This window comes from Prenolepis imparis, unplaced genomic scaffold, assembly GCF_030444845.1.
Source record: "Prenolepis imparis isolate NDT839.2.m4 unplaced genomic scaffold, iyPreImpa1.0 SCAF_12, whole genome shotgun sequence".
Taxonomy (NCBI): Eukaryota; Metazoa; Arthropoda; class Insecta; order Hymenoptera; family Formicidae; genus Prenolepis; species Prenolepis imparis.
The window spans coordinates 10,003,266-10,026,854 of NW_028141170.1; the positions used below are offsets into that span (position 1 = coordinate 10,003,266).

The 23,589-nt window shown below is 37.8% G+C and overlaps 4 protein-coding genes across 6 annotated transcripts; 2 read left to right on the top strand and 2 right to left on the bottom strand.

Moving 5' to 3' along the window:
* Positions 1-375: 375 nt before the first annotated feature.
* LOC145943965 (uncharacterized) lies at positions 376-15,552 on the bottom strand. Its single transcript, XM_083051885.1, has 3 exons — positions 11,855-15,552; positions 9,060-10,745; positions 376-2,731 (listed from the first exon to the last, which is right to left on the bottom strand). Exons 1-3 carry the CDS (start codon positions 14,663-14,665, stop codon positions 620-622), a joined length of 6,609 nt encoding a protein of 2,202 aa, XP_082908011.1. The 5' UTR covers positions 14,666-15,552; the 3' UTR covers positions 376-619.
* A 200-nt stretch (positions 15,553-15,752) lies between these two features.
* Positions 15,753-17,898, top strand: LOC145943701 (40-kDa huntingtin-associated protein). 2 transcript variants are annotated; one of them, XM_083051471.1, is made up of 8 exons: positions 15,753-16,281; positions 16,357-16,403; positions 16,487-16,689; positions 16,764-16,965; positions 17,047-17,149; positions 17,221-17,339; positions 17,416-17,515; positions 17,768-17,898. In XM_083051471.1, the coding sequence occupies exons 1-8, from the start codon at positions 16,196-16,198 to the stop codon at positions 17,826-17,828; spliced, it is 921 nt and encodes a 306-aa protein (XP_082907597.1). In that variant the 5' UTR covers positions 15,753-16,195; the 3' UTR covers positions 17,829-17,898. The 2 variants fall into 2 exon arrangements, with proteins under 2 accessions (XP_082907597.1, XP_082907596.1); XM_083051470.1 differs by lacking the exon at positions 17,768-17,898 and having other exon boundaries at positions 15,756-16,281; positions 17,416-17,609.
* Positions 17,899-18,081: 183 nt separating this feature from the next.
* Positions 18,082-21,574, top strand: LOC145943700 (UDP-glucose 4-epimerase). Its single transcript, XM_083051469.1, has 7 exons — positions 18,082-18,217; positions 19,403-19,661; positions 19,885-19,998; positions 20,063-20,239; positions 20,755-20,935; positions 21,047-21,328; positions 21,404-21,574. Exons 2-7 carry the CDS (start codon positions 19,416-19,418, stop codon positions 21,496-21,498), a joined length of 1,095 nt encoding a protein of 364 aa, XP_082907595.1. The 5' UTR covers positions 18,082-18,217; positions 19,403-19,415; the 3' UTR covers positions 21,499-21,574.
* Positions 21,034-23,555, bottom strand: Mettl4 (Methyltransferase like 4). Of its 2 annotated transcripts, XM_083051468.1 has the most exons (7): positions 23,463-23,555; positions 22,965-23,356; positions 22,501-22,865; positions 22,163-22,337; positions 21,905-22,076; positions 21,580-21,821; positions 21,034-21,171 (listed from the first exon to the last, which is right to left on the bottom strand). In XM_083051468.1, the coding sequence occupies exons 2-6, from the start codon at positions 23,238-23,240 to the stop codon at positions 21,628-21,630; spliced, it is 1,182 nt and encodes a 393-aa protein (XP_082907594.1). In that variant the 5' UTR covers positions 23,241-23,356; positions 23,463-23,555; the 3' UTR covers positions 21,034-21,171; positions 21,580-21,627. The 2 variants fall into 2 exon arrangements, with proteins under 2 accessions (XP_082907594.1, XP_082907593.1); XM_083051467.1 differs by lacking the exon at positions 23,463-23,555 and having other exon boundaries at positions 22,965-23,383.
* Between the last annotated feature and the right edge of the window lie 34 nt (positions 23,556-23,589).

Below are 23,589 nucleotides of genomic sequence, written 5' to 3' on the forward strand. Positions count from 1 at the left end.
AAAAATATAAAGAATTTTAATATATATATATATATTTTCTGTTTTGTGTGAAATAAACTTATATATTTTTAAAAAAATATATAAGTTAAAATATATTTTTTAAAATATATATATATATATATTTTTTTTAAATATATATTTAAATAAATATATATATATATAATTTATATGTATTTCTTTCCCTCTCACACATATATGCTTCGAGGAATAGATATAAAAGTTATAATCAGCTTTTAAAATTAGAGAAATATTTAAAATTAAAAAAAAAATTTATTAAATACCTTTTTATACTTGCAATATATATTCAAAACAATTTAAACTAAAAAAAGAAATTAAATAATTTAAAATAATATATATAATTCGATAGTATAAACTAAATTTATTAAACATATATATAATGATACGTGGTATGAAATATTACAGCAGTCTTTATATTAAATCAAAATAATATGACGAGTATCATTAACACATGAAACGATTTGTATGGCATGTGCGAAATATGAATTAAAATTATATATGAAAGCAAATATTAATATTATTTATAAACAATAAATATATATTCTTAACAGTGTAAAATAATTTTTATTAAAATGACGTTATATATGTATCTATTTTTGCACTAGATTACATCACAAGGCGGCGCTAACGACTGATGCAGTTTCGTTACCGCAGTTTGCACTATCTGCTGCAAAGTCTCATCCTCCTTGCTGGTCACCTCCAGGTTCAACAGATCTATATGCGCCTTCTTACCATCCACCGTGACGTAGAGCTTCTCGCCCTTGAATATCTTGGGCACGGAATCCTCGCCGAACATCTCCTGCAGCATCTCTATCAGACATTCCTTAAAGTGCATCCGGTCCATTTTGGTAGGTGCAGTTAGGATCTTCGGCGACTGGTCCATTATCTCGGCCTGCAGGATCGCAGTTAGAACCGAATCCGCGTACATATCGTTGACCGGCGTAGCCACCCATTCCATCATCACGAGTTTGCCGTCGATCGTGATGTCAACGTTCTTGAACACTCTCAGCTTCTTGTCGTCCACGACCTCCAGGCTACCGGCTATCTGCGTCAGCAGATGCTTCAGTACAGGCAACGAAGCAGCGAAGTAGACACTCTGCCGCTGTATAACTTGACTCATACTCATGTCCGTGTACTTGGATAAGTCGCAGGGTGCGAGCATGTGATAATTGAAGTTTCTCTTAACCAGAACGCCTGACAACTTTTGCCCCGGTCTAGGAGTCTCCATCGCCAGGGTGCCCATCACCTTGGCGGTCTTCTCACCCCTGAAGTAGAGCTCCACCGCCACCGTATTTCGCGGATTGTGTATCTCCATGCTGGTGCTGGGATCGTCCTCGTATTCCCGTTGTAGCGCAGCCTTCAATCGACCCATCTCGTTCTGCTCACCATGTACTAGGACTACGTGGGGCGGCTTCAAGGTGCGTATGAACTCCGACGTTTGCTGATAGTCCGTGTGAGCGGAGAACGATATGTAGTCTACGGACATCTTCAGGGGCAGCTTCTGCCCAGACATGGTCGTGATCTCCTCCGGCTCCGACAGAATAGTTTTGGCCAGTGTACCCTCTACACAGTAGCCGGCTATGATGACACCGTTCTTCGCGTCCGTGCACCAGGATTCGAACAGTTCTCTGGATAGACCGCTCTGCATCATACCAGGTGAAGCCATCACCACACAGGGTCCGATATCTTCAAAATGATCTATCCCCTTCAAATTCGATATGTGCTTGAACACGAAGGGATTGTTGATGGCAATCTGTCGTCTGATCTTGTCGTTCATGGCATTGACGTACGTCTGGTAAACAGCCATGCATTTCTTCGCCAGCGAGGAGGCGTAGTAGATCGGTATTTCATGGAGTTCCGAGTGCTGACTCCAATACTCGTCCAGAATGAGTAGAAGTTCCTGCGCTCTACCCAGCGCAAACACTGGTATCAGGCACCTGCCACCACGATTGACAATCTCGTGCACGAGATTGGTGAATCTACCTTCTCGGTCCTCCCTCTTCTCGTGGATATGCGTGCCGTAAGTGGACTCTGTAATCAGAACGTCGGGATGAATGTTTGGGATCTCTGCAGCCATCAAGTGCCTGTCCTCCTGCCGACTGAAGTCACCGGTGTAGAGGATCTTCACGCCAGCAATCTCTATCATGAACATAGCGGCACCCAACACGTGGCCGGCGTTGTAGGCCCAAAACTTGATGCCGAACACGTCCTTCTCCTCGTGGAAGTTGATCGTTTCTATCTTGTCCATGCTGGTCTCGAGGTCGGATTCCGTGTACAGCATCTGCTCGGTGGCTATGTTGCTCACCTTGATGTAGTCCGACAGCAGCCAGCGATAAATAGCCTTGGTGGCGTGCGTCATGAAGCAACGGCCCTTGAAGCTCGTCTTCTGGAGGAACCAGGGCAACGCTCCGCAATGGTCCAAGTGAAAGTGAGAAATCAACAGCAGATCGATCTCGTCGGCCTCGACCAGGTCGACGAACGGAAGAGCATCCATGCCCGATAGACCTGGATGGATGCCGCAGTCCAGCATGATCTTCTTACCCTTGAATTCCAACATGATGCACGACCTGCCGACTTCCTGACCGGCACCCAGGGGACGGATCGACAGCAGGTCGCTTTCCTCGGCCGGCACTTGCGTGTCGCTCTTCCTTTTCCCTGACATTTTGTCGAAAATTTCGTCGATTTTTCTCCCAGAATTGTCCTCGTTGTGAGAAATTTATCGAAACGCGGTAACTATTTTGAGTTTTGAGGTTACATACTGAACAATGACGTATGTATGTATGTATGTATGTATGTATGTATGTATGTATGTATGTATGTATGTATGTATGTATGTATGTATGTATGTATGTATGTATGTTGTATGCATGTACACATGTACACACTTTTGTTACACGCGCTTTGAACCTTTTGATTGACCAATCAGGACAAAAAGAGCAAAGTGCGTTCGTAGAGAAATAGGGAAAAAATTTCAGGGATTTCTGTCATTCAAGTTTCCTTTATTCTAGGAACTTTTTTTATCGCTTAAATTTGATAATGGAGGGAAATTCAAAAAATAAAGAAACATTTTTGAATATTCGAATAAAAACACATGGACATTTTGGAATAGCAGATAATAATTTAATTAATGTTCTAATCTGTTAAATAATTTTTTATATATATTGTTAAATTTCTCTTTTCAGATGCATTTAATTCGGATAAAATTAATGAATCAAAAATTGATAAGTATATTTTTATTAAATTTTAAAATCGTAAAAAATATTTCATCTTCCACAATTAATATTTTTTACTATTTCTCAGAAGAAACATTTAAATCATAGAACAAAGAGATCAATATAATAATGAATGTAAATGTGTTATAATATAAATTTAGTTCTTGTTCAATTATTTCTCAAGTTTTATAAATTATAATGCAATTTAAACTTTTTTCCATAAAAACTTGATTGATCAATTAAAAAAAAAAAAAAAAAAATTTCAATTTTTTTTATATTTTTGTTTTTCCCTTTTTCCCCAGAATTTTTATTGTTACATGTAATAAAACAATATTTAAATGTATTTCCTTAAATCATTTAGATTTTTGTTAACGTTGACGTGTTTTTTCTTTTTGATATTTAACATTACAAATACGGAGTAATGGTGTATGAACAAAAATGAAAAAAGGGGGACTTATTTAAAAACGTACCTCAATACATAAATTTTATTAAGGTGTACATATGTTGATTTATTGTTTTTTTTTCTTTTAATGATAATATTATCCTATCTTTTCTTTTATCTGCTTATAGCGTAGATTCGAGTTTCGTATGATACTCAATTGCCAAATCTCAATTCATTGGCTCTATTATAAAATAGAACTGATGTACATATTTACATTATTTACAACGACATTCATTACGAATACGTATAATATGAATCGTTCAACTAAACAATTGCACATTTGGACGTCGATGTTGGTTACAGGTGGGCTTCTCCAGCTACCTCGAAATTCCATCACATATCAATTCTTTTTTTTATTATTTAAACGAACAATTTATTGATGTGATTGAGGAGACTGTAAACTTGCAATTGCTATACTTATAATGATACATTAATTTTATAATAGCAGATATATATACGATGAATCATATATTTGATTAATATGACAAATAAATGAAAAAAGTATCTATCAGTGAAATTATCAATACATTTCAATATCTTGTTTATAGTTTATTACGAAAAATAATTTAACCCTTTGTGCTTGAATATTGCCTGCAATAGGAATACTATATATGTGCAAAGATTACAATATTATAAAAAGACACACACGTCACTGGGTGCTGCAAATGTGATATTTTAGGGATAGATCTCTTTTTACAGAATATTGACGTAGATTTTCATTCAATGGAAATTTCAACTTCTCAATTTTACAAATTAGAGTTATGTTGAACTAACCGACACTATTAAAGTCTACTTTGTATTGAACAAATAATTAATTACATCCACAAAAAATTTAAATTGCTCAGAAACTTCCTCTTCTTCTATTATTCAGCGATTTTTTTTGTAAAAAAGCGATCAACGTCGAAAGAATCTTTCCCTAAAATATTCACGCTTATTGTAACACCCTATAGTAGTACATATTATTGCAAAGAATTTAATTTAGTCTCAGATATTCTAATTTTTTGTCATTTATCCCTATCAAATATGCAATTATATATAATTGCAAAAAACGTCACATTTATATAAGTTATACAAACTTTTCCATATAAAGTTATACATATATACACAATATTAAATCTGCCCTGTCCTATATTAAATATGAATTTCACAATTCCATTATGAAACCTCGTGGCGAAAAGTTAATTCGTTTAGTATCAACCACACTTACTTTCATTTTTACTTCCACACTGCACTCGAATACATATTGTAACGATAATATATAATATATCTATTTTAATGATTTGCGAGTATTCACATTATACAACATCCTTTTTCTTATTTTATTACCACATTCATATTCGCACTTGTTTTCAGCATGTGTGATTGTTTTCTTTTATCAGGGTGCATAAGTCTATATTTTCTAAAGCTAGCTAAATATCTTCTGTCAAAATTTAATGTTTTACAACACTTTTTGTATTTTCTTCGATTATCTTTCCTATATTAATTGCCAACAAATTGTAAGTTTAGCTGAGCAATGAATTTTATGAGTTTAATGGATTTTAGGAATAACATAAAACGAAAATATACTTGCACATTTTTGCTACATGAAATACCTGATGATAATGTTGGATGACAAGCACATCGAGTACAAAGGGTTAATTTAAGAGAAATTCCATCATAGCATATATAATATGCTTTAATTTTTCCACACTGTATTAAAATTTTCAGATTGTTATCAAAATATCTATGAATAACGTGAAGTTATAAGTCTGCATTTCTTAATCGCTTTATTAATCACTCCTCGCCTCTTTTAAAATTAATAATTGGAACTCGTTTTAACACATATGTAATTTGATTAATATCAAATCAATCAATCAATTTTATATATATATATATATATATATAATATATATATATATATATATATATATATATATATATATAAACTAACATATTATTTCAGACATATCTATGTCCTCTATTTAATATTGCTCTCTTGCATCAAAATAACACAAAAAGGAAAGAGAATGAATGAATGACCCCTAATGATTCGTCAAATGACTTGTCAGATATTTTCGTTTTCAGATTATGTTAAATTATTCTTCGTTTCTTGTATTCATAGATATCTGCTTAATTTTTAACAATGTCATATATCTATATTATAAGACATTAGTCCGATTTTACAAATAGCACATGATTTTTGATACACGTGAATGAGTATCAGAACAAATTCAAAATACTCGATTTTGATACTCTTTTATATCTAATTTTTATACAACAAACTCTCTCTAGAGTTTACGTGTTTTGAAAATAATGTAGTAGCACGATATATTAATAGATATTAATAAAAAGTTTAATCAAGACTTGAGATATTCCTTAAAAGAGTGAATCCGTGATTCTTTTTCTGAATTTACATCCTCCTATTTCTCAAGTTACAATATTATTGCTTGTTGCAACGAACGAAAACACTGATATGAAACTAAAACTGAGAAGTGTAACTATTTTGATTTGTATTAGAGAGCAATATATGACGAACCAACACCGATCAGTCTTGGAATTATAGTAACGAATAAAAAATACGACCTTATACACATATTGCAAAATATATAAATATAGAAGAATAACAACTAAAAGATACATAACTATTATGTGATAGTCGATAGTCATAATATTAATTCATAGGCCCTTACATAGAAAATAGAACGCAATTCATGCTTATACAAGAGTCAAACAATGCACAGGAACTCTTGCACACCTTTTACGTAAGACATTACAGATATTGTAAAAAAGAAATCTTTACAATCATCGACATGTAAAAGTGCTGCGTATCTTTGTAAGTATTAATTGGATTAATTAGCTTTATATAATAATTATACTATTAGTTGGCAAACGTGTTCCTTCATTGCGTAGTTTCTCCTTCGCAAGAACTATTCAAGAATTTTTTTGTGACATATATTATAATAGTTTATCTTTATTAAAAATTTGTTATTAGCTTAGGATAATGAAAGTTTCACGTCACTGGACCTACACAGCATGCAAATGTTCAACATAGCACGTAACGTAATAAAATCCCAACCCTGTATAAATCAAGATTGCTCGATAATACGAATATATATCATAAACAACAATTTTTGTTTAATCCTTAGATACCTTTATGGGATCGTGTTTTTTTAAGGAAAAAAAAAAAGAAATAAAACAAAAAAGAGTATTGTAATAAACGTAAAATTTGTTTGAAATTTAATATGTTGAATTTCAATATACAATTTTCTTCTAATATATAAAATTTGAAGAACGAAACTTTAAATCATCTATTATAATTTGTTAATCCTGAAATCTATTATTATCTACTTTTAATTTTCATTTAAAGTAACAAATAAGTAAAACAACTGCGATATATGTAACACACACATGGCCGATAACAGAAATAATGTATAAATGTATTCCTATACAAATGTATTCCTGTACAAATGTATCCACGTACAAATGCACTCATTTTCAGTTTTGTAAATGTTATAAAATAACGGAATCGTGTTCTTTTCTAGAATATCTTGCATGATACATGTGTCATTTTCAATTACTTGGATATCTAAGGATTAAAGTGCTTTCCATCGCAAACTAAATCATATAGTAAAGTAATTTAATCATCATACACATTATCATGCACATATCAAATAATATAGCGATGAATTTCTTAGAAATAAAGATATCTCGCAGTCAATAATAACAAAAAACTGATGATATATATAACAGTATTTCAATAATTAAAAAAAAAAAAACTTTAGATACGATAAAAATTACTTATCTAGAATCAAACTACACGGATGACAGTGTTAATAACGCCTCCGATTTTTATTCTATGCGCATGGCAATGCTTAAAGTGTGTTACTGTAAGACACTTTCGGATATATAAAAAAGACGATGGGCAAAATCAATATGACAAATGAAAATTAATAAAGATAGTCAATTTCCTTATTGAAAGAATGTTATATATACACGCTGAGATGGCAATGATGAGATTACTGTTGAATCTGAAGCATTGGATAAACTATCGAAATTTTTATGTATATGCACACATTTTTAAATATATATATATATATGCACATTAAATATATATTATATTACTAAAAATATATATATAAAGAACAATAAGTGAAAAAAGCCTAAAGAGTGTAACATAAATTATAAATTATTCATGTTAACTTTGTTCTTTGTGTTATTAAATACAATGGTAATATTTTCATCCATTTAAATATTGATAAAAAATGCTAAAATTCGTCTTAAAAGTATTAAAACGAGTATTTCTTAATAATACAATTAGTAATAAATTTGTTCCAATTATTTAATTATTCTAATTTATTCTCATATCTTTTTTTTCACTAAAAATTGAGAAAACATCTCAAAATTAGATCTCTAAATAATACAATCAATAAGAAAGTTGCTACCTTTATTAATCATGTTGATTTATCTATTATCTTTTTTGTTAATTCAAAAGTGTCTTATTCTTATCCAAATTTTCTTTTCTTTCTTAAATTTGGCACTTCAAGTATTCAACTTTTGAATTCTTATTGTTTTTACATTGTTCTTTTTTTTCAGTGAAAAAGATTAAATAACGAATCATAATACAAATAATTAAACAATTGGAACAACATCTCTTTCACGGATTTTAATCACTTTTTCGACTTTTTTGACAACTCTTTAGACGGATAAAAGTATTATTATCGTACTTGGCGATTAAAAAAAAATTATATGTTCTATTAACGTTAGACTTTTTAGACAGACATCAGTTCTTTTTTATCCATTCTGTCCTTTACGCACTTTTAGTAATAATATTTAAAAATGTGTACACTTATATACGAAATGTCGAATATAACTCAGCGCTTCAGCTTCAACTCGACTTAATCTCCGATCCATTGTGGTCGGCGCGGTATGTAAACGCGGTACAATCGCACACATATCCATTACATGTCCCTCCGTGTGTGTGTCACGCGACAATAATATATAGTACTCGTAGCTCGAGCACGATAAAACGATCGACGATCATACGTCAACATCGATCAGCGCTAAATAATCTTAACTAAATTCTTTAGTCCCGTGTAATTGTAGCTAGTAATTTAGAAAAAGGACAGCAAGAATCGCTGGCGAATCGATCAGCAAGACTGTCCCCGGTGTGTCGAATCATCAGTCGAGCCGAAACCGGATTCAATGCTGGCGTCACGTTGTCAAACTTCGATGAGCTTAGAGTTAACATTATATACTTATAGAGCGTCCGCAGCAGCGAGTCGAAGAAACCGAGATACTGAGATCTTGATGTCCGGTTAAAGCGTAAAAATATAATCCCTTAGTCTCTGAACATTCGCGCCTAAGTACAGCACGCGCGGGGAACCTAGACAGAAGACTCCTTACACTTAATTTTCGGTATTTACAGGCTCGCGCGCGTGATGGATTCGCACGTGCTTGTTGTGATTCGACTTGGTACCGCTGGACTTGCCGCAGATGTGGCAGGTGTAGGGTCGAGCGCCCGAGTGCACCCGCAGATGCTCCTTGAGATAGTAGGAGCGATGGAAGGTCTTGTTGCAGACGTCGCACGTGTACGCCTTATTCTCCTCGTGCTCCTTTACGTGTCGCAGACAGTTGTACTTGCGGATGAACTGGGCGCCGCAGTAGTTGCACGTGTAGGGACGCACGTTCCGATGTGAGTTCATGTGCGCGGTGTAGTCGCTGTGACGGTAGAAGGCCGCGCTGCACTGATTGCACTTGAACGGCTTGGTGCTGCGAGCCGCGTGCGTCCACTTGTGCAACTGCAGGTTCCACTTGGTGCTGAACGCCTTGGAGCAGACCTGACACTCGTACGGCCGCTCGCCGTTGTGCACACGCATGTGCACCGCTAAGGAGGATCGCAGGTAGATGCACTTGCAGATGGGACACTCGACGTTCTCGCTCTCGCGTTGAGCATCGGGAACGAATCGGCGATTGTGGGCGCGACGCATGTGACGGGTAAGACTGGCCATGTGGATGAATCGCTCGTTGCAATAAGTGCACGCCTTGGGCTTTTCGTCGTGGGTCTCCTTGTGCCAGGCGAGCTTCTTCTTCGTGTGAAACACCTCGCCGCAGTGGCATATATAGTCCTTGAGCTTCTTCTTGATGTTGAGGTGATGCCGGTTCTTGTGCTGGGTCAGGTTCGAATACCTGCGAAACGTCTCGTTGCACAGGCTGCACTTGACCGGCGCGTTGCCGGTGTGGCCGTTAGTGTGCTCGTCCAGCTTCTGCTTGGTGAGGAACGCCTTGTCGCATACGGTGCACGGGAAGGGCTTGATGCCCAGGTGCCGCTTCATGTGCAGCTTGAAGTTTTGCTTTCGATAAAAGTACTTACCGCACTGTCCGCACTCCAACGGGTGTATCTTCAGGTGGGCGTTGAACAGCAACACCGACGGGAACTCCTCGTTGCATATCTGACACTTGGCGTTCTCGCGTATGCGTTTCACCTCGGTCAGGTGCATCCGCCGATGATGGATCTGCAGCGATTTCTCGCTGCTGAATCGTTGATCGCATACCGCGCAGGCCACCTCGATGCTCGACGGTATCACCAGGTTCTCGCCGATCTTCTGATCGGCCTCGGCCTTGGTCAGACCGTCCGATCCAGGCTGCGTCGGTGGTGCAGGCTGCAGCTGGTGCAGGAGCGGCTGCTGATGATGCTGATATATCTGTTGCATGTGTTGCAGACCGGCCGGCACGAATATATCCTCGAACACATTCACACGATTGTCCAGCAACTTGATGTCCTTGATCTCCGGCAGCTCCAACTGGTCTCTGCTGCTACTAGGCACCGCGTCCTTGTGCACCGTTGTACTGTGAACTCTGCGCTCCTTCGGGCAATCGAATACCTCGTTACAGTGGGAACACTTGAACGTCCGTTTGGTCGGTGTCTTCCGGTCCCGGTCCAGAAACAGACTCGAGGTGAAGTGCGTGGCCAACGATCTACTATCCAACAGCGGACCGCTGATCTCGTTGTCGGATCCTTCCGATTCCTCCCAGCTCTCTCGTGCCAACAGATCGTAAGAGGTGGACATGCGCGAAGATTCCTGACCCATGTACATCTATGAAAAGAAAAATACATTGTATAAAGAATGTTAAATTATATCTAATTTTTGTAATGAATTGTAATAACAAATTTTATGTGTTTATTTACATTATTAGATTTACTTCACTGTTTAATATGCATATTAATTAGTTTTCGAATAATTTATTAAATTCTCTTACGATTAACTTATACATATATGTAATGATATAATAAGATACTTTCATTAAAAAATTGATGAAATTATTCTTGTTATATTCATTACATACATATTAATTTTTTTAGAACATAATTTAATATTTTTTAGAATATATAAACTTTTTTAGAATATAATTAAACATTAGCACGTATTATTTTTAACAATAATTAAATATGTATAATGAAACATTGAAGTGTAAATTTTATAATAACAATAACAGATCAATAATAATAATAATTTCGTAATATTTTCATGATAATTATAAATTATAATGTAACAAGATCTTTTTCATATTATTTTCTTAATAATTAATTTTAAAATTTACACATATAAAACTCAGCATATGTTATCTCATAATTCTGCATATTTTAATGACAATTTAATATTTAACAATCGTATATTATTTATATATAAAGAGAGATATTATGAAATACGTTTCGGGTTCTTTCTGTGGATCATCCTCAGCTAATTACTTACAAATAGTAATTATTTGTTTATTGTGGGGATCAGGACATCCCCCCCCCTCCTACTTTTGATATACTATTTTTATATTTTTATTTTGTATTTCAGAGTCTCTATTCAATCTATTATTTAAATAATTTCCTTTTATAAATTATGTTTCTTGATTGTATGTACATTTAGTATGTTAGAAAAATTTGCATACTAATTATACACGCAAAATGTTCAAACAAATTTATATAATCTTTCTTTTCGCTAAAATGGTTGCAAATACCGAATATCATTATATATAAAGAATATATAAATAATATATAAATAATGATATATAAATAATAAAATATAAATAATGATATAAATAAAGAATATACACATTTGAAGAGTCTCGACCGTACATGTAATTATTTTTGAGGATAATAATAATAATAATAATAATAATAATAATAATAATAATAATAATGGATATAACAAACCTGCCATGCGGACGGCTCCGTGCATCCATTGCTCTCTTGCTCGGACAATTCACCTCTAGGCGGCATAGTTTCATCGGCACGCATATTGATGCTCTTGACCTCCTCGTCGATACCTATCGCACCCTCGCTACTCGCCATTGATTGCTGGCTGGTCGCGCTCACCGCTTTCTGGGACGAATCGCTTATAAATGTACTAGGAACTAATATTTGTAGTCCGTCGAATTCAAAGACGTTCATCGGTCCGGCGTGAGCGTCCTCGTTTATGTTGAGCAGTTCCATCGATTGCTTCGGCATCAACGTAGATTTGGTAGTAGAAGAGTGAAAGCTCTTGGACTCGGTCGTCGCGCTTGTCGTAGGATCGATCGACTCGGACAGGTTTAAGAGATTTTGCGGAGTCTTGGCGGAATACGACGACGACTCGTGCATCAAGACGGATGATGGCTGCGAGTGCATCACAGGGAATGAACTAACGTGTTCGGTTATCACCGATTGCTGGTACGTATAACTATTATTATTACTACTACTACTACTGCTGCTGCTGCTGCTGCTGCTGCTGCTGCTGCTGCTACTGCTGCTGCTCGACGAACCTTCCTGAATCTTGTCCTGAACATTCTCGCGCACGTTCTCCTCCTGATGCTGATGCTCATCAATCTTAATCTTCTCTTCGTCGACTTGCGAACAGTCGATCGGATCTTTCTCTGCAATATTATCTACAAGATTATTATCTACGCCGTTGCTATCCTCGTCGTGACTTACGCTATCACTGTCCACGTGATGAAACGAATGCATGGACGTGGGTGAACACGGTTTGCTGAGATCCTTCCTGACTCTTAACACGGATATACCGCTGATCGTGGACAACGGGGTGTGCGATCTCACGCCGCATTCCGCGAAAGGCGTATGGGGACTCGGGATCTCCTCGATCTCCATGTCCGCCTCGTCGAAGTTGTCCTCCTCGTCGATCTTCTCGTCCTCGTCCAGATCCTCGTCGTCATCGTCGTCGTCGTCGTCGTCGTCGTCGTCGTCCTCGTCCTCCATCGCCGCCGCGTCGTCGAAACCAGCGCGATTATGATATCGGCTGAGATTCTCGCAAGATCCGAGCTCCGATCGCGCGCTAAAACGACGTCCCGAGGTCCTGCGCTTCCTCGCGGTGACGGGAGACGGGGGCGCTGAAAAACTATGCTTATACTTATACATGTGTGAACTCTTTTCCAGTCTCTGCAAACCGTCGTCTACTTTCGGGCACTCTGACGTATTGTACGAGAAATAACAAGGTTGCTCTAGCGTTCTCAGTTCGTTATCTACATAATCGTTCGGGCACCATGTATTGTGATCCTCTTGTATATCAGGCAATATGTGATTCTTCTCGCGAGAGCTTAGAATTGTCACTACGGTGTCGTGAATCACGGTCTCCTCCCTGTCGGATTTCTCCCTCGTGTCTACCAATCTCTCCCGTTCGTCGGGTGAACCTTTTTCCCTTTCGAGCGAAGCGTTATTAAGCTCCGTCTCCATTATGGTGATCAGATTCTCCAGCTTCTCCATCGAATTAAGCTCGGGTTGAATAGAATCCTTCAACGCGTCTATCGCCACTGGATCCCGCGGCGATAAAACGTTATTGCTGACGTTACTACTGCTGCTGTTGCGGCTTCCTGGTCTCTCCTCGTCTCTCATCATTTCCGACTCGACACCGCACGCCATAGAGTCAACGTCATTCGTTGCATTAGTCTTCCTATTGAATATACTCACGTACCCTTCAGGTCCCATGATTCCTTGTTGCGCAAACTGTTGTGTCTCGGGTTGCTCGTACATTACAGCCGAGATATTTGCGCTCGATGGCTCCTCCGTATCCTCCATGTCCGGTAGTACACTCTCCACTTTATCCTCATCGGTGTTATTCATGGCGCAGGCGATCGTGATGGATCTAGGAATAGCGTTGTAGCCATGCTGCACCGTACTTTCACCAGGCGACGAGGCACTCTGCATCTGCTGTCCTCTGTGATCGATGGGCAACGCGACATTGTCGTTGCTCTCCTCCTGTCTGATGGACGCGTCCTCGTTCTGCAACACAGGCGAGGCAGCCGGCAGATTGACGTCCCCGGATATAACTTGCCCGGATTCGGGCTCGGTGTCCGGCAAAATCTCGGGCAGGATCTGCTTCGGCTCGGGACTATTTACAGGAATTGCCAGAGCGGTCCTGACACTGCTCTCTCCGGCCATGGTGACCACCGGTCGGATCCTCGCCGCACCCGGGATAGCTGCAACCGGTGAGATCATTTGGACGGTGGGTATCTGCTGCTGTTGGTACATACCGTAAGGATTGTACAGCATCTGCATCATCTGATTGGCCTGCGGCGCCATCGCGTACTGCGGTATCATCATGGTCCCATTGTTGACGAATTGTTGATAGCTGAACGAGGTAAACTGTGGCGGCATCATGGTACTTATGGGCGGACATTCGAAGATGGGTCCTATGGGATACGGCGAATGTGCGGAGATGTGCGGGGAGGAGTTCTGCGAGACATGGGGCGACGTCTGCGGCGTCTGAATAGAGGTAGGAGCCTGCGGCGAAGCTTGCGGAGGTTGTGGCGACACCACCGATGCCGGGGGGCTAGCGGTAGCTTGCTGCTGCTGCTGCTGCTGCTGATGCGTCTGAATATAGGAGGAGCTAGCCTTGATGAGAGCGTCTATAACCTGTTCCTTGGGATGGGTGTCCAGATGCCTCTGCAGACTGATACCCTCGCGCAGATACAGGGTACACACCGGACAGGCCACGGCACCCAGGGGGGCCCCCGCACCGCTGTTGAGCTCCATCGTTGCCTACAACAAGTGTCGTTGTTTTCTTTTTTTTTTTTTTCTTCCTCTTCCTCTTACAATGATACGCGCCGCGTATAATGAAAACCAGCGCCCTAGCGCGGAGGAAAAAACGTTCTACGCAAGGTCGACGCGCCGACACAAGGAACGACTCCCCCGTGCGTTGGCATCCGCCTCTCGGACCGTAATCTCGTAACGTGTTCCGTTCCGCGCCTCCTCCTCTTCCTCCACCTCGTCCACCTCCACCACCACCACCTCCTCCTCCACCTCTTCGTGCCTCGACTCGTCTCTTCGTGACGAAAAGGGAAGAAGAATCGTCTCGCGTCACATCTCGTCGCCCGTCGAGCCCGCACGGCACGGCACAACAGCTGCACGACACCGCTGTGCCCCAAAAATATCGACGTCCATGGCGCTCTGTCCCCCTAACAAACTGTCGCCTGCGACGATATAATAACGCGGTGTCGCTTCTTCGATGAGCAACGCGGCTGCTGCGGCGGCGGCGGCCACTGGCTTGCTCGCGAGACAAATCGATATCCTGTTAAATCGCCAGCCAGCCACCCCAGCCTTGCCTGCCTGCGCTTATTAAATTACACCTGCCTGCACGCGGCGCGGCCGACGCGACGACGGATCTTGACGGCGGCGGCGGCGGCGGCGGCGTGTCGAGAGACGACGCGATCGCTCTCTCTCTCTCTCGGCGAGGTCGGAGACGGACGCACGACGGGGAAGAGCCTCCGAGTGGCGCGGCTGCCTCCCTATCCTTTTTCCTCGCACCGTGGACGATTATCGCGACCGCATGATTTTTCTCACCCTTGGCACGGCCCCCGAAAACACAACAGAAAACAGCGACGGGGCGATGATAATCCGGCCTGGGAATGGGAGCAACAAGAGCTACCGAGGGCAGAGAGAAACCGAGCGCCTGGCGCCCCCTGCCGCTCTCCGTCCGCCGCCAGCGCCATCTGCGCGCGCGCGGCCGAAGCGTCAACTGTCAGATCTTCTTTAGCCGCGGAGCGCGAGCCGCGCATGCGCGCGCGATCGACCGATGACGCGCGACGACTCGGGTTGGGTTAGGTCGGATAGTTAAACGTTGTTCGAGGGCATTGATGTTTTTACGTTTCTCTAATTATTCTCTAATCTATGACGTATAAAGATGATTGAAGAACTTTGCGGTCGGTATTGCAGCGCTCCCTCTCCGTTTATTTGCATTTGCAGACAAAATTCGATTATGAATATATAATTACGATCGCGCGATTGTTTATTCCTCTTATCTGTCGACGAAGAAAAGAAAAATAAAATTGCGTTCTTAATTTAATTAGTAAATTAATTTTTTTTTCACTCGTGTGTGGCGAAGTGTTTTGTTTTTTGTATTTGGGATTGGTTAAAAAAAAAAAAAATAAATAAAATTATTTTATAATAGTCGAGAGAAAGAAATATAAATGTGCGCGAGATAACTCATGAAAGCATTCTAAAAATTAAAGAAATGTCAAATGTCATCATTGTTAATTGAATCTTTAGATTATAAATTATAAAGATATGGCCCATATTAGTCAAGATCAAGGAATAAGGGAGCATGTGGACTTTTTAACAAAGTTTCACAATATTTCGAATAAATTGAAAAAGTAAGTTGTACATAATTACAAGTTTTTATATGACGATGATTTCTTTTAAATGTTTTATTTATATCAATCTTTTAGACGATTTCTGAGGAAGCCAAACGTCTCAGAGGCATGCGATCAATTTAGTGAGTATTTGTTTTAATATGCGCACATCAATTTTCAATTATATCAAAAGAGCAATATGTAAGCTGGAAATACTTGTTTTTAGGCGCTTTAGCCACTGAATGCGAACAGAAAGAATTGTGGCAGTATGCAGGTTTGTGTTGGTTGGCAGCTGCCAGATGCCAAGGCACGTTAGAAAATGCTTCCTCTGAAATAAATCTTCTGATAAAAGCGGGAAGGCAATTCCTCGTAGCTGAGAAAAAAGACAACGATATAGAATGTCCCTCTATAGGGCAAGAAAACATACAGGTTTTTATATGAATATAAATTTGTTCAAAGGAAATAAAGGATGAAAGTTAAAAAATATCTCTCATACATTCCAGGCAGCTGTGAGTTGTTTCGGTCACTCTATGGCAAGATGTAGCAATCAACCAGGATTTAATACAATTTCTGCAGGTCTATCGGTAGAATTAGCATTAGCGTTGGGCCCAGGTCCTGCTGGTATTCAACAGTTGCGTAAAGCAATTGATATATTTCCCACATCAAAAGCTATTAATACTTTAGTGTCTTTTCATATAAATCAAGGTTGGTATCAAGTAATTTATATTTTTCCTGTCATCTATAGTTTTTCATTTTATACACAGTGTTATAATTTTATCTTTATAGGAGATTACGTAGCTGTACTACAGATCCTTAATGAATTCGTAGAATTTGCAGAAGCTTGCGTTGTAGCTGGTGCCAGAGGAAATTACAACGCTATTCTACATAGGTATTTTAATAATCGTTTTGCAAAAGCATATATATTTAACAATCAAATACATATAAAATCGATGATTGTAGGTGCGAGGTGACGCGAGTACTTTTACTACTCATTCTTCAGCCATCACCGCAGAGACTGACACCCTCTCTCGCCCAGGTTCTCGAAAAATATGCCTGGGCCGAAGAGAATGTGAATAATAGTACGCATCCTATTTTAAACTTTACAAGAATTATGTAATACATTTAAACGAATTTAAATTTTTTTGTCTTGTCCAGGTCTCAATATGAGCGAGGATGAATTATTGTTGCTGCAATCCCTGGTATTAGCGTGCCAGTCTCACGATCATCAAGCAGTATTGGAACTCGAAAGCGAATTGTATCCTTACTTTGACACGGAGCAAAAGGAATTGTTACATAAATTGATACAAGTACTATCGACGCAGTAAATATATGCGATGATGGAGGACTAATTTTTGCCCGGAATTTCATTCACCATAGACTTCTTCGTGATTTTACATCGTAGTGTACAGTCTATCGAGATCAAAGATCGGGATATATTCAAAGAGAGGAGCCAATAGGAAAGGATACCAGTCTTTTTTCTTTCATTTCTATGCGATTACATTATTAGTCGCCTCGAAACAGGTTTCTGCTCAAGCTCTTGCGCAACCGAGATGACGCCGTCGAGATGAACCGCGCTTTTAATTCAAGAATAGTGTTGCAAGCAGCGAAATACGGTCTGCGTTGAACGATAGATCGCCTCTTGTGATCTCCTGCTCGCGGAAAAGGCAAGAGTCGGCGCGCGATGTGAAAGGAGGAGGAACTTTTTAGACGAGAATCGTGGAACGAAGGACGGAGGAGCGCGAGGCTGGAAGGAAGGGCGTATAAAAGTGTGCGTGCCGGTATGGCATCGCGAAGGAGGGGATGTCTCGCGCGTCCCATGACTTACACTAAGGTCCCCTGTTCCTTCTACGACTGCTACTCGAGACAAAGTCTCTCAGTCATCACGCGAAAGTGTCTTCGGAATCCTTTGGATCTATTACGTTCCATTGAATTGTAAGATCTTAAGCTCTGCACCGAGGTAATAATCTCTTCTCTTCTATAATATTCTTTAGAACGAGTCTTTTTTTTTAATCCTATAATGTACGAAAGCAAATATAAATCGTGAATATAAAAAGATGCTCCCCGGAACGATGCATCGACTTTTTTTTTATTCAGACTCGCAACAAGAAGGCTCTTCGAGCGCAAACAATCTCTCGTAATCGGAGTGAAAATCGAGCTTCAAGGACGCTGATTAATTCTTCGATTTAAAAGTCAAGGTTTATAGAAAGAGATTCTCATTTTCGAATCGCGTCCCAAATTAAACTATTATTAATCAGACGCGAGCGAATTAAATTGCGTTTTATTTTGATTTATTTAGGATTAAAAATATTTCTGTGAATTTATTTAAATAATGATATCACAGTAGACTAAAAATGCAAGTGGTTTATTATAAATGAAAATTTCGGTGCGAAGGTCTATAATTTACTCAAAAATATATTTTGAAGGCTGAATGAGAAAGAATGTCTATAATAATCGTCTGTTTTTATTACTAGAATTTGATTATAAATTTAATGAATTAGAATAATTATACGAGAGTTTATACACACTTGCGATTATTTATATCTTTTATGGCCCAGATTATAGTCTCGTATAATTCGCGAAACATTTAAAAAATTTAAATATTAAAGTTTTCAATTTTAAAAATCAAATCTTATGTAGATTTTTTACATATTTGTCATATCATCATTTGTACATCTTATATTACCTGTATTATAATCTCATTCAATTCGCGATATTTAAAAATTTTAAATATTAAAGTTTCCAATTTAAAAAAATCAAATCCTAATTTTATGTAGATGCAGATGTTTTTTTTAATACATTAGTCGCATCTTTTTTCCATTCCTTTTTTATCGCCGAGACACTACTGGAATATACCGCTACAATGATTTATCACGTGTTTCGGTGACCTTGAACTCTCTTTGCTCACTTGAACGAAGGTGAATGCCCTAGGCACCTGCACTCTTCGGCTTGCAAGTGTGTGCATTTCTATAGAAATAAAAGTCTGACCCGTGTGTACCTTTTTGAGAGAGTTTGAGAATCGTTTACCTATTCAAAAAGTTTATTTGCGAGAGAGATTAATTATGTTATAAATATTTATCATCTTTATATAAAGCGAAATACTTACGAAAAATTCGTCAATTAAAAATTCAATTCTCTCGTCTAGCCAGAAGAGAAAAATGACCGGAGACTGGAGGACCATTTTCGTGACCGGAGGCGCCGGTTACATCGGCAGTCATTGCATCGTCGAGCTCTTGGAGTGCGGATACGACGTGGTGGCGATAGACAACTTTGCCAATAGCGTGACGGAAACCGATGGTGAATCCGCGGCGCTCAAGAGAGTCGAGCAGATAACAGGGAAAAAGGTCACATTTTACAACTGCGATCTGCTGGACAAAGAGAAGCTCGAGATCATCTTCAGCAAAGTATAGAGTTCATTAACATTATTTTGTGATATATTTTATATAATATAATTAATTTTTTATATATTTGTATAATATATATTCAATTATATATATATATATATTTTTCCATTTTATTATTTTTTATTTTTTGTCACATATATTACATTCGCGTAAAGATCGAATAAATTAAAAAAGCAATATATTTTAGACCTACGTGAGTAAAAAAGTAATTTGTCATTTTCAGCACAAAATAGACTGTGTTATACATTTTGCGGCCATCAAAGCTGTCGGCGAATCTATGCAAGTTCCGCTTCATTACTATCGGAATAACATAATAGGAGCTATTAATTTGTTGGAGGTAAGAAAAGAACATATTACACGCGTTTTCGAGCAATCTGACACGTCGTCCTTTTCGTTTGCAGGTGATGAAAGCGGCTGGCTGTTTTCAACTCGTATTCAGCAGCTCTTGCACAGTTTACGGCGAGCCTACAGAATTGCCCATCACAGAGGAACACGAAACTGGAAACATCACCAATGTTTACGGACGAACGAAGTATTTTATCGAAGAGATGTTGAAGGATATATCCAGAGCTGAAAAAGTTCGTGCGCGTAAAAAAACTCGAATTTATTTTTTCATACTCATACGATCAATTATAGATAAAAGTTTACTTGTATTTGTGTAAAATATTATTGCAATATATATATATATTAAGAGAATTTTCTCTTAAAATTTACCCTGAAAATCATGGTAAAAAATTTTATTAGAATTTCTTTGATTAATATTTATCACAATAAAAATAATATTTATCACAATAAAATATAAAACATGTTTGATTAATTTTACTAAATTGCATAGTAAAATTAATCAAACATATTTTATTGTAATAGATATTATTTTTATTGTGATAAATATTAATCAGAGAAATTCTCAAAAAATTCTGATTGATTTTCAGGGTAAATTCTAAGAGAAAATTCTCTCTGTGTATAAAAGAGTGTTTGCTCTCTAGATGAATATCAAACTTTTCTTTTTCTAGAAGAAGTTATATATCACCATGCGTTCCATTTTATGCATATTTTTTTCTAATTTTTATTGAAGACTTTCTTTCTTTGACAGAGTTGGAATATTATATCCTTGAGATACTTCAATCCAGTGGGTGCTCACTGTAGCGGTTTGATCGGGGAAGATCCGACGAAACCGTTTACGAATCTGATGCCGTATATCGCTCAGGTCGCTTTAAGACACAAACCGGAACTGGTTATATTCGGTGGCGACTATCCTACAAACGACGGTACAGGTACTAATATCATCTTGACTCATCCGATATGAAATTTAGGAATATATAGAATATATAATCTGTGCATAATGTAATATTACCTCGAGCTTTATGCTTCCTCTCTCCCGACAGGTGTTCGTGATTACATTCACGTTATGGATCTGGCAGCAGGTCATGTGGCAGCGTTAAACGCTTTGCACAAACAGCATCTCAGGTTGAAAATTTACAACTTAGGAACTGGCAATGGCGTAACTGTACTGGAATTGATAAAAACGTTTGAGAAGGTCACCAACACTACCGTGCCTTATGTTATAAAAGAGAGAAGACAGGGCGACATTGTGTCCATGTATGCTAACACAGATTTGGCGAAGAAAGAATTGGGATGGACAGCGAAATACAACGTTGAGCAAATGTGTAAGTGAGAAAATTTTTTAAATTTCAGCTTAGCGATCTCAAAACGTGTCTCTAACGAATGACGAATAAATACAGGTCAAGATTTTTGGAGGTGGCAAGTGATGAATCCGCATGGTTATCGAATTTCGATAAAGAACGGTATTAACGAACATCTGAATAATACATCGTAATAATAATCGAATTGTATCAAAGAACACTCTTGTGCAAATAATTTATAATAAAGGATTGATACACATTGTCTTATAACTTACATATTTATAATATTTACAGCTCTTCTTTTTATATTTTATGATTAATTTTTAATCTCTCTCGTTCTCGCTTCTTTTATTGTCAGCATCACTTTCAGCTCTCTTACTTTCATCCAGAATTTCATAAAGCGATAAATGTTGAAACTTTAAAATTTCCAGACCCCAACTCGTCCATCCAGGCAATAGATATCTTGCAAAAATTTCTAAACATTTTGGCTCATTTGGGAGATACTCCTTTAGAATTTCTAAACATACAAGTAAATTTTTTTATTGCAACATGTTGCTAAAAATGTTACATTTTTAAACTTTTATATCCAAACTTTTATACCTGTGAGAGGTGGTTTGTGAGAATGCACTGCGCTAGGTACGCTGATCATTAGCTTTCCATCAGGAATGTTCACTTTGTTATCCTCTAACGCAGATCCTAATATCAGTGATTCAAAAGGTTGCTTTCCAGGCGCCGAGTTAAAATTACATATTGTATCGCCTGCTTGTGTTACCTAAAATGGCAATTGTGTTAAATGTTTGTTGAATTTACATTTACATTGTGTTGAGTAAAAACTGTATTATAAAAGACATCGCTTACCTTGATCCAATACCATTTAGCTCTGTAAGTAATACCCCAGGATGGAAATATTTCCTTAAAGATACTATTTAAATTATTTGACGAATTAGTGCACCATATAGCCACAATACCATTTGCATGTAATAACTTTCTTATTGGTATCTTGATCAATTCCTCATTGTACATCATTTTGTAACTACAAAAGAGCAAACAATAATTCTCATGAAACACAATCAAAAGTTATATATGCTTATCTTTTCTCATTTGAGACAAGTTAAATTTATAATATAAAATAAGTTGCATTCTTTTTATAAATACACTAATATTTTATTTTTCTATCAATTTATATATATAATTACCTAGCTTCAGCACATTTCATTTTCTTTCTTCTGATTGACTTGTTCCACCAAGGTGGATCCAATAATATAAAATCATACTGATTGTTCAATTCCATCTTCTTTTCTATATCTCTCACATCGTAGGAATAAAATGTACATTTTTTTGGAAATACAAATTTCTTATTGTTAGCCTCAGATATGACAGCGTTATTTGTATCATTGGATCCATACAGATTCTCATCTTTGAGACAATAAGTATCCTGATAAAATTTCTGCGATGCCAAGCGTGCCGCTTCATTGTTATCCAGAGAAATATTCTTGTGAAAGAGTCCTCTCCTCTTCGCAGTAGACATTATCGCATTGAATATTTGTTTGACATGATCAACCTGTTGTAAGAATTTAAGTTCTTGAATTAATTTGAGTTCTTCATTAATTTTATAAGAAGTCTATATGATATAAGGATTAAATATTTTTTTTAAACCTACTTCCTCCAAGTCTCTTTCTGGCAATAATTGTGAGCGCTTCCTCTTTTTCTTACTATGCGACACAGCGTCATCCTGAACAATCTGCGCTATTTGATTTGGCCTCAAATACTGAGAATTAATCTCGAATATCATTTCATTGAAGATTAAAGCGCAGAATCTACTCTCATTCAGGACTCTCTTATATATCTCGTTGAGATATTGCAAGTGAGATATAATCCAGCCCTCTTCGCTGCTAAGAAGGATACTCATATTTGACGCATACACTGTCGTACACATGTGCACATAATATTCATCATATCAGATCGTATCTTATGATACATCCTACGTTTAATTCACCATTATATGCCAAATTATTAGCTCTTTCTGCTTCATTGTACTGCATTTTATCAATTCTAATACAGAAACAGTATTTGACAGGTATTTGACAGATGAGGAGAGAGTATATATATAATTATTTACACATCCTAGGGCGTACAGTATGTGTCATTTTATACATACACGTGCGTTTATTCGAAAAATCTATACATAAATGCGCAATTGCGTGCAAATCCGATCCTTCGATTTTATTGGTCGCCGTTTGCCGGCTCGTCCTTCTCCTCCTTCTCTCCTTCGACAAACAAAGAAC

Coding starts and splice junctions, on each gene's coding strand:
- LOC145943700 (XM_083051469.1), top strand. CDS start 19,416: ATGACCGGAGACTGGAGGACCATTTTCGTGACCGGAGGCGCCGGTTAC. Junction 19,999..20,062: donor GAGCTATTAATTTGTTGGAG/GTAAGAAAAGAA, acceptor TTTCGTTTGCAG/GTGATGAAAGCGGCTGGCTG. Junction 21,329..21,403: donor ATACAACGTTGAGCAAATGT/GTAAGTGAGAAA, acceptor GAATAAATACAG/GTCAAGATTTTTGGAGGTGG.
- LOC145943965 (XM_083051885.1), bottom strand. CDS start 14,665: ATGGAGCTCAACAGCGGTGCGGGGGCCCCCCTGGGTGCCGTGGCCTGT. Junction 10,746..11,854: donor CGGAGCCGTCCGCATGGCAG/GTTTGTTATATC, acceptor TTCTTTTCATAG/ATGTACATGGGTCAGGAATC. Junction 2,732..9,059: donor AGCCTGTAAATACCGAAAAT/TAAGTGTAAGGA, acceptor TTTCGATAAATT/TCTCACAACGAGGACAATTC.
- LOC145943701 (XM_083051470.1), top strand. CDS start 16,196: ATGGCCCATATTAGTCAAGATCAAGGAATAAGGGAGCATGTGGACTTT. Junction 16,690..16,763: donor TAGGGCAAGAAAACATACAG/GTTTTTATATGA, acceptor CATACATTCCAG/GCAGCTGTGAGTTGTTTCGG. Junction 17,340..17,415: donor CGAAGAGAATGTGAATAATA/GTACGCATCCTA, acceptor TGTCTTGTCCAG/GTCTCAATATGAGCGAGGAT.
- Mettl4 (XM_083051468.1), bottom strand. CDS start 23,240: ATGTGTACGACAGTGTATGCGTCAAATATGAGTATCCTTCTTAGCAGC. Junction 22,866..22,964: donor CAGAAAGAGACTTGGAGGAA/GTAGGTTTAAAA, acceptor TTCTTACAACAG/GTTGATCATGTCAAACAAAT. Junction 22,338..22,500: donor ATGAAATGTGCTGAAGCTAG/GTAATTATATAT, acceptor GCTCTTTTGTAG/TTACAAAATGATGTACAATG.